The 9299-nt window shown below is 40.3% G+C and overlaps 1 protein-coding gene across 1 annotated transcript in view; it reads left to right on the forward strand.

Annotated features, from left to right (window-relative positions):
• SACM1L (SAC1 like phosphatidylinositide phosphatase) overlaps positions 1-9075 on the forward strand; it is a 51287-nt gene extending 42212 nt beyond the window's left edge. Inside the window, exons 12-18 of the mRNA XM_007951734.2 lie at positions 1575-1713; positions 3595-3664; positions 3798-3870; positions 4640-4733; positions 4835-4927; positions 5711-5768; positions 8939-9075. Of these exons, the coding sequence (XP_007949925.1) occupies positions 1575-1713; positions 3595-3664; positions 3798-3870; positions 4640-4733; positions 4835-4927; positions 5711-5768; positions 8939-9075 (664 nt within the window). The remainder of the gene's footprint in view (positions 1-1574; positions 1714-3594; positions 3665-3797; positions 3871-4639; positions 4734-4834; positions 4928-5710; positions 5769-8938) is intronic.
• The last annotated feature ends 224 nt before the right edge of the window (positions 9076-9299 follow it).

Here is a 9299-nt window from a genome sequence, read left to right on the forward strand (position 1 = left end):
CAAGATTATCTTCTGTGTCTGTGTTAATTGGTTTCCCTTTTCTTTGTTGAAGAGGGTCTGTGCAATCCTTCTGCCTAGTCCGCCATCTTGCCCCGCCTCTGTGTGTGATAGTTTTAAAGCAGGCAACTCAAATGTACCTTCTTTCTTTTATTACACAGTAACAGCAAAATATCTGCAATAGACCTTAGTCCAGCTTCTTAACATATTTTTTATACATCTGAAATTACCAGCTGCTGTTACTTAAATCTGCTTTTTTTCCTGTGAGGTTTTGTTGTGAACACAGTTAGTGAAGGGAGATGACCTATATGATTGTGCTATTAAGAGCAGACATTGGTTGGGTCTGGTACATTATCAGAGAGGGAATCCTCAATGTCACCTGCTAATTACTACCTTTCTTACATTGTTGTGTGGTAGTAAATGATGGGTGAGCCGAAGGATCCCGTCTGACAATGTGCCAGGCCCAGCCAGTATTCTGTCTTAATAGCCCAATAATAATACAAGTCATGACATCACATAAGGTTGCAAGAAAGAAGGGAATTGCTATTACATACACAGTTCTGCAGCAGTAGTAATAACAATAATCAGTGAGTGCATACATAAATAGATACTCATGCTGAACAGGGGTGGGAAAATGAATGGTTCTACATGCATGAATTTAAGTATAGGTTTAGATAAAGGGACACCCCCCCAAAAAAAAAATGACATCCATATCTGTCTGTTGTTACTCACTGTGCTCCATAGGGGCAACAGAGCTTTCATCAGTGACTTTTACATGACCCTTATAAACATTTTCTCTCAAGAATTTTTGGGGAAGTCAAAGAATTGGCTTTGGGGCCTGATTCATCTTGGTTTGAAATCCCAGTTTGCCTCTTACTAGCCATGTAACTAAAGGGCAAGGTCATTAACTTCAAGCCATGGATTCCCCATTTGTGAAATGGAATGGCAATCATAGTTGGCTCCACTGCAGGTATTTGGTGGTTAAGGGAGGGAGGGAAACTGCTTTTTCATATAATATCCTGTTTTGCTTTATAAAGTTATTACTATTTGTGTGTATTATCCGTTTTAAAATAGGATTAAAAATGTGTTTAATGCACGGTATATTGGGCTGTTGCTTCAGAGATTCTAACTGAGTTGATCTCAAGGCCAAGAATCTTCAGTTTTTATAAGCAACCCAGGGGATTCTGATACAGATAGGTAGGGGACCAAGCTTTGAGAACCATAATGTGCAGGTGTGTAGTTGAATCATTATGTTAAAAGAAACCCTCTTCTGGCCTTGTGGAAATATAATGGATGCCCATAGAAATTTTTACAATATTCCCAACTCTGCTACTTCACATTTCTCTGTGAAATGACCTCTAATGTTACAGTCGTTTTTGGGACAGTGGGTTGTCTTGCCTCTGCCGTTCAGACTCTGGTTTGTGGGAATCAGGTATACCTGTCCTACACATTCCTATGTGACCTTTTAATTTACAGGTTCTAAAATGTCACTGTTAATAATATCCAGTTATGAGAGGTATGTGCTTAGTAGATGTGACTGACTTTGGTACGAGAGTGTTTATACAAATCTGTTTTAGTTATTTTCTAGTGGACACTGCTGGCAGGGTGGTGACGAACCAGGAAGGTGTGTTCCGCAGCAATTGCATGGATTGTCTGGATAGAACCAATGTGATCCAAAGTTTGTTAGCTCGCCGTTCACTTCAGGCCCAGCTTCAGGTGCAAATTCTTTCTTTTTTTTTTTTCTTTTATTGAAGACAATATAGCAACAGAATTAAAGAGACTTCATCTTTAAAAATCAGTAACAAAAACATGCATATTGCTTCCACTCTTACTCAGCTCTTTTTGCTTCTGTGTGTTGCCATCCTTGGGTATACAGATTTTCCATAACCATGGCCAGTATATAAATGCACGATTTTTAATTTTGTCATTTTCTTCTAGCATTATGCATAGTTGTAGTTTTTAATGGCTTCCTTGTTATATAGTAATTTACCAAGTTATTTAGGTTGCTACATTTTTGACTTATAAATAATGCTATAGAGACTGTATATCTCTGTATATGTTATTATTAAGTTGAATTATTTCCCAGAAGTGGAAGTATTATTAAATAAACATATTACTTTCCAATAGGATAATACTAATTTACACTGACATCAGCTGTCAGCGTTAGATTTCATTGAACTCTTGCCAACGTTAGATTTCTATTTATATTTTAGTAGTACAAAGCAATAGTACCTCAAGGTGGTTTTTATTTGCATCTCTTATTACTGTCAAGGGATATTCACTCCCACATAAAAAGTTTTCGGCATAGCTTGGCTTTACCACTAAGATTGTATTGTTGAGAAAAATAGGTATAAATATTTTCCATTCTTTCTATTTGGAATTAAAAATATGTAGAGCCCGGATTTTCGAACCACCATGGCATTTGTTGTGAGTGGCAAACAAAATGTATCCCAAATGGTTTCCTGCCTACACAATTAGTAAGCATTCAACTTTATTTATGACAATTTCATGATACTTAGGAGGGAATGATGGTAAAATACTCATTTAGAATGAATTGTTCTTGAACCCTAAAGTGAAAATATCCTCTGACACCACAGGAGTGATTTCCCTGTTTGAGTTGTCTTCGTTTTGGGTGTTATATTAAGTCCTTATTGACCTGTTGGGTATACTTCAGAGCATCTGTTCCAGTAGAAACAATGCTAGGAATGGTTTGGTTCCAAAGCTGATTAACAAAAACCCACTCAACTAGATTTTAGAATCTGTATTTAATTATTTTACACGTTAGATGTAGCACTATAAAACCTAGCCAGCCCCAGAGTCTGTGGACAGGAACCTCCCTGGCAGCATTGCCAGCTGGTGTGACGACTCTACAGTTATGCCTCTCTCCCTCCAGTGAGGGCAGAGTTTTTTCCCACCTAGAAGTCATGGAGGTAGCTCCTGTGCTATGTCTAAGGACGAGAACAAGGACCAATTCTGAGATAAACTGAGATGTTGTCTATGGTGAGCAGTGAAGATGGTGGTTCTGAGAGTTGAGGGTCAGATAAATGCAGACAGGGGCTCCTGATCTGTGATTGGTGAGCCTTGAAGGATGTCCATAGAGAGGCTTCAGGGGACCCGCGACTCCCCAAGAGTATAGGCAAGGGCTGTTTGTATGTGCAGTTAGTGGGGTGGTATATATGTAACATGATCAGATTGTCAAGGGGCCCCTGGGAGAGGGTACAATTGGGGATGACTGGGGTGAGCTAATCTGGGGATGGTGAGTTGTGTGGAGGAAGGCGGCAGGGCAAAAGGTGGTGGACAGTTGGGCGACAGGAGGGAAGGAAGAAGTGGTCAGATCCCGCAGCAGCTCTCCCTCTCTTCTTTTCCCTTCTGCCCCTCTCCCTGAGAACAGACAGGCCTGTGGTGGTGGGGCTGTAGGGAGGTTAGGGGGCTTCAGAGGAGAGAAGCCCTCAGGAGAGGACTGTGTGAGCTGGGAGCCCCTGTATCCACGGGGTGCATCTCAGGCAGCTTATGATTTATGGACTATCTGCTTTTTCTTCCTGAATCATATCTGCAGAAATCCATTATACATACTGATGGGTATGGTTCTTATTCCAGAGACTAGGAGTTTTGCATGTGGGACAGAAGCTTGAAGAACAAGATGAATTTGAGAAGATTTACAAAAATGGTAGGTAATTTCTTTAATAGAGGTAAAGGTACTTAAATTTTGATATAAAGGAACATTTTGGATTTAGGACTTTGGTTATCCCTTTAGTCATTATCAGCTGTTTTTGTTTGTTTGTTTTTACCTGTTTTCACAGCCTGGGCTGACAATGCAAATGCTTGTGCCAAACAGTATGCGGGAACTGGTGCCTTGAAGACTGACTTCACCAGGCAAGCCACACATTTGAAACTGCATACCAGATCAGTGCTTCACGGTCCTGGTGCATATTAGAATCACCTGGATCACCTGGGCAGCTTTCACACAATAGCAGCAAAACACCAGCATCTGGGCCTCACTTCAGACCAGTCAAGTCAGGATTGCTTGGGGTGGGGTGTTCCTGATTCTCACGCACAGTGAGAGTCTAGAACTAGGCTCTTCATTGCTTCTGAAACCTTATTGTGCCCCTGAATCACTGGTTTGGGGGCAAGGGGTAGGGTGGGGATGTCTTGTTGAAATGTAGTGTCTGAATCAGCACGTCTAGGGCAGGCCCTGAGATTCTGCAAGTCGAAAAGCAGCCAGGTGACACTGATGCTTTCAGTACCACACTGTGGGTAGTGAGGAGCTAGGCTATTTTGAACTTGTGATATATGCAGATGGGTCTTATCTGTTACATGGATTCCCTGGGAGCAAAACAAGATTTCTAGGTTTGTTTTGTTTCTGTTTTTGCTGTTTCATACCACTTACTATTTTCTCCTATTTCTTAGTTTTGCCATGGGAACAGTGTCTTTCCCCTTTGTGTCCTATTTTGATCACATTTTCGAAAGAGAGTATTTCTTGGATCTGCTAGAGATTTCTTTCGTGAAGTTTTTGCTTAAATTTGTAGGGATGATTTTTTAAATCTCTGTAACTCAGTTATCCCTATACCCCATACTTGCCATAAAACTGTGGGAGAATGTAACATGTAAATCCATAACTCAGAAATTAACCTCTTTGAACCAGAACTGGGAAAAGAACTCAGCTGGGACTTCTGATGGATGGCTGGAACTCACTAGTACGGTATTACAAGAACAACTTTTCTGATGGATTTAGACAAGTAAGTTTGTATTTGGTGCCTTTTTGGTCACTAGGGGGTTGTGCCTTTGCAGTGTTCCTCAGTAATAATATAATAACATAATTTCCTTCTTTCTGTTCTAGGATGCCATAGACTTATTTCTTGGGAACTATTCAGTAGATGAATTAGAATTTCATAGTCCTTTAAGTGTTCCAAAGGATTGGAAATTCCTGGCTGTAAGAAACTTCATGCTTTTCAAGATGTTTAAAAAAAGCATTATGTCTGCACACGGCACTACAGATGGTGCCAACTTCCATTGATTTAAAACGTTATACGTTGTTCTAAATGGAGTATAATTGCTTAGGTTTCCCCAAACAGAAGGGAGAGGAGTAAAATAACTTTGGGTATTTGCTTTCTTTTCCCACTGCCACACATCTTTTTTGCATGAGATACAAGGGAATGTAGATTTCTCATTTCAGGAAGCGTTCAATCCTTTTAAGGTTTAGTGATTGCTGGAGGCAAACTTGTAACATGTAAGACAAAGTATGCTTTGGACACATCTCTCCTTATTGAGTCCTCTGGTCACTAGCCTTTGCAAGGCAAAGTGCCTGGAGGGGAAGGAGAGTCCTGGTATCTGGGTTCTCATCTGGACAGTCTCCTTCTGAGCACTCATTGGTTTGTAGCAACAGCATTCTTCCTCCAATCTTATAGCTTAACCCATCAAAATACTTTGGGATTGTGGTTAAGTCCCTGTATAATGGCATTTTGTTGAAAAGTTGTTGGGGCTCATTGAGTTGGCTCTGACTCATAGTGACCTCTTAAGTATAACAGAAGGGAACATTGCCCAGTCCTGCACCATCCTCACAATCACTGCCCATCATCACAGGCAAGGAAGGTATTCTTTATATTAGATGGCAGAAATAATTGTTCTTTTTCAAGCAAAGTGTGTGCAGCTGATTTTGCAGCCATTGATTAGCATTCTGAAATAATGGTTTTTCTTTTTCCATTTCCTTTTCCAGTTGCCTATCATCATGGTTGTTGCCTTTTCAATGTGCATTATCTGTTTGCTTATGGCTGGTAAGTCTGCTCTATTTCACATTCTCTCATTTATTTCTTAGAATGTTGAACTTTCCTGTATAACACCTTGAGTTTTTTAGTTCATTCAACATTTGATGTTTCCCTATTAAATTTAATGAGTAAAGTGAGTAGATGAGATTGGTCTTTAGAAGTGGCAGGAGAAAAAATATATACTCAGTAGTTTGATAAATGGCATTTCTTTTTACTTAAGATTTTAGAAATATTTTTTCTGACTACTAAAATACCAAAACCAAACTCATTGCTGTCAGTGGATTCTGACTCATAGTGACCCTATTGGACCGAGTAGAGCTGCCCATTGAGTTCCCAATCCTGTTAGTCTTTACAGAAGCAGACCACCTCCTCTTTCTCCTGTGGAGCAGCTGGTGGGCTTGAACCACCAACCTTTTGGTTAGCAGCCATGCTTTAACCATTGTACCACTAGAACTCCTTATTACCAAAATAACACATAGTAATTATAGAAAACACAGGCAAAAAGATTCACCATTCTGCTTTCCAGAGATAAGCTAACTATTCTTAACAATTTGATGTTTTAATCTTTATAAGTGTGTTTTTTCAAAAGTCAGATTATATTATACATACTTTTTAAAATAATCTTTTTGCACTGAGCAATATAAACATTTTCCACATAATTACACATTCTTCCACATTTTTAAGGACTAAGTAGTATCCCCCACTGTTGATTTGTCAAATTATCATGCTGTGGTGGCTTGTGTGTTGCCGTGATGCTGGAAGCTATGCCACAGGTATTTCAGAATACCAGCAGGGTCACCCATGGTGGACAGGTTTCAGTGGAGTTTCCAGACTAAGACAGACTAGGAAAAAGGGCATGGTGGTCTACTTCTGAAAAAATTGTCCACATGGGAATACCAGTAGAACATTTTCTGACATAATGCCAAATGATGATCCCCTCAGGATGGAAGGCACCCCAAATACGACTAGGGAAGAACTGCCTCCTTAAAAATAGAGTTGACCTTAATGATGTAGATGGAGTAAAGCTTTCAGGACCTTCATTTGCGGATGTGTAAGTTCATGAGAGCCAAATATGACTTTGATTATATCCTACCTGAATTTAGAGACCATCCCCAGAATAGATTTGACACATTGAACACCAGTGAGTTGTGGGATGACATCAAGGATATCATACATGAAGAAAGCAGAAGGGCACTAAAAACACAGGGAAGAAAGGAAAGACCAAATGAATATTAGAGACCCTGAAACTTGCTTTTGAAGGAAAAATAGCTAAAGGGAATGGAAGAAATGATGAAGTAAAAGAGCTGAAAAGATTTCAAAGGATGACTCCAGAAGACAAAGTGAAGTGTTTTTTTAATAATGAAATGTACAATGATTTGGAGTTAGAAAATCAAGCATTTCTCAAGCTGAAAGGACTGAAGTAAAAATTCAAGGATTCTATGGGCAAAATACTGAACAGTGCAAGAGGAAATAGAGTCACTGTACCTAAAAGAGGAGCTCCGGTGGCGTAGTGCCTAAGACACATGACTGCTATCTAGAAGGCTGGCAGTTCAAACCCACCAGCCACTCCTTGGAAGTGGCGATCTACTTCCACAGAGAAACCGCCTCGGAAACCCAAGGAGAGGTTGCTATGAGTTGGAACTAACTCCATGGCAGTTGAGTTTGGGTTTTTTTGGTTTATTGTGGTTTTTAAGAACACTGATGGTACAATGGTTATGTACTGGCCGCTCACCAAAAGTTTAGCTTTTTGAACCCCCCGCTGCTCCTCAGGAGAAAGATGAGGCAGCCTGCTTCTGTAAAGAGTATAGTCTTGGAAACCCTATGGGGCGGTTCTACTTTGTACTGTCATGTTGCTGTAAGTCAGATTCAACTCAGTGGCAACGGGTTTAGTTTGATTTGGTTTTGATTGTGTTTTTTAAGAGACTGGAAAGCAAATGCAGACTGGTCTCCAAAGGCTTGTTAGGAAAGTAGACACCTGGTGTCCTTCCCCTGGTGCTCTTACTGCCTGTTGGGCTCTGCGTGTTTCCCCGTCTGCTGGTGATAGTAGTACTGGTGCAGGGGAGAAGCGATACTGGGCTCTAGCCAGGGAACTGAAACAAAATAGACTGTCCCCCACTGGCCTGGTAATTTTTTTTTTTTTTTTTTTTAATGTTGCTAACATTCTTGAATCCCAGATTTGAAAAATGCCTGTCAGTGCAGTTGTGTTAAATACATTATTCAGTATATTACTGGGTTTTGTTTTATATATTTGACTGTATTTTGTAAGTTTCTAAGGAGCTCTGGTAGCATAATGCCCAAGGCATTTGACTGCTAACCAGAAGGTTTGCGGTTCAAATCAACCAGCCACTCTGCAAAAGGAAAACTGGGCAATCTACTTCTGTAAAGATTTACTGCCTCGGAAACTCAACGGGGGTCACTATGAGTTGGAATTAACTTGACAGCAGTGGGTTTGGTTTGGGTTTATGTAAGTTTCTGAAGCATGTATATTTTGTAAAGTGTATTTCTGTGTAGGTATTTTGATAAAAAAACAAAACCAAACCCACTGCCATAGAGTCGTATCGGACTCACAGCAGATACACACACAGTGACCCCACCTTGGATTTCCAAGGCAGTATCACTACAGAAGTAGATTGCCCAACCGTCCTTCCGAGAGTGGCTGGTGGGTTTGAACTGCCAACCTTCTGGTTAGCAGTCAGATGCCTTAGGCATTATGCTACAGAGCTCCTAGGTATTTTGATAGTATCTAATATTTGTGAATAGAACTATGACTTAAATTATTCATCGTTTCTTGTAATATTAAAATTTGTATTCTAAAAGTGATAATTATTTGTGTGATAAGATATGAAATAGTTCACACCAGTGGTTCTCATAGTGTGGCTTCTGGACTAGCATCATCAGTCTCACCTGGGAACTTGTTAGAAATGTATATTCTTGGGCCCCACCCCATCTGATCAGAAACTCTGGGGTGGGGCCCAGCACCTGCACTTTAACAAGCCCTCTTGGGAATTCTGATGTGAGCCACAGAGTGCTGGTTTAAACCTCAAGGGGTGTCCTTTTATCTTTCCCGTGGATGTGCTAATAAGCTTTAATATTGTCGAGATGTATGTAATAGCTGAAAGCTGGATCTGGTAACAACAAAAAGACCTTCAATTGTTTAACAACTGTTTCATTCTCCACAGGCGACACATGGACAGAAACACTGGCCTATGTGCTTTTCTGGGCAGTTGCAAGCATAGGAACATTTTTTATTATCCTTTACAATGGCAAAGATTTTGTTGATGCTCCCAGATTGGTCCAGAAAGAAAAGATAGACTGAATTTGTGTCTGTGGAAAGCGGCTTGGCTTGGAAGATTCCATTATGCAGAACTGGAGTCTTTACTGACCTGCTTTCCACATCGGCCCGAGGTCTTAAAGAAAGCCTTTATCAAACAGCACGTCTGTGCTCTGTGCGGTGGTGACGACTTCGCGTTGATCTGATGTTCCTGCCTTGATAATCTCTCTATGATTGGGATGGTTATATTTATAATTTGGAGCTACTCT

The sequence above is a fragment of the Orycteropus afer genome, unplaced genomic scaffold (genome assembly GCF_000298275.1).
Source record: "Orycteropus afer afer isolate SDZICR_OR568_19922 unplaced genomic scaffold, OryAfe1.0 scaffold00311, whole genome shotgun sequence".
Taxonomy (NCBI): domain Eukaryota; kingdom Metazoa; phylum Chordata; class Mammalia; order Tubulidentata; family Orycteropodidae; genus Orycteropus; species Orycteropus afer.